Source organism: Alligator sinensis, unplaced genomic scaffold (genome assembly GCF_000455745.1).
Source record: "Alligator sinensis unplaced genomic scaffold, ASM45574v1 scaffold1065_1, whole genome shotgun sequence".
NCBI lineage: Eukaryota > Metazoa > Chordata > Crocodylia > Alligatoridae > Alligator > Alligator sinensis.
In genome coordinates, this window is record NW_005842812.1 from 259133 (window position 1) to 259475 (window position 343).

The window sequence follows — 343 nt, forward strand, 5'->3', positions numbered from 1 at the left end:
CGGGGGGGCGCCGGCCCTGCCCCGTCTGCCTCTGGCGCAAGCACAGCAAGGAGCTGCGGCTGGAGAGCATCAAGTCGCAGATCCTGAGCAAGCTCCGGCTCAAGGAGGCCCCCAACATCACCCGCGAGGTGGTCAACCAGCTCCTGCCCAAGGCGCCGCCGCTGCAGCAGCTGCTGGACCTGCACGACTTCCAGGGCGACGCCTTCCCGCACGAGGACTACGTGGAGGAGGACGAGTACCACGCCACCACCGAGACCGTCATCAGCATGGCCCAGCGCAGTAAGCACAAGCACCGCCTTTGTTGCCGCGCCGCGGGGCATTGTCTCCCCGGGCCGGCCCGGGG

At 69.4% G+C, this 343-nt stretch overlaps 2 protein-coding genes across 2 annotated transcripts in view; one reads left to right on the forward strand and one right to left on the reverse strand.

Moving 5' to 3' along the window:
• Window positions 1-343, reverse strand: part of CD63 (CD63 molecule) — a 23081-nt gene that overhangs the window by 8910 nt on the left and 13828 nt on the right. The window lies entirely within an intron of this gene.
• Window positions 6-343, forward strand: part of GDF11 (growth differentiation factor 11) — a gene marked incomplete at its 5' end in the record, with an annotated part of 7869 nt that continues 7531 nt past the window's right edge. The window contains one exon of the mRNA XM_014525457.2: window positions 6-279. Within this exon, the coding sequence (XP_014380943.1) occupies window positions 6-279 (274 nt within the window). The remainder of the gene's footprint in view (window positions 280-343) is intronic.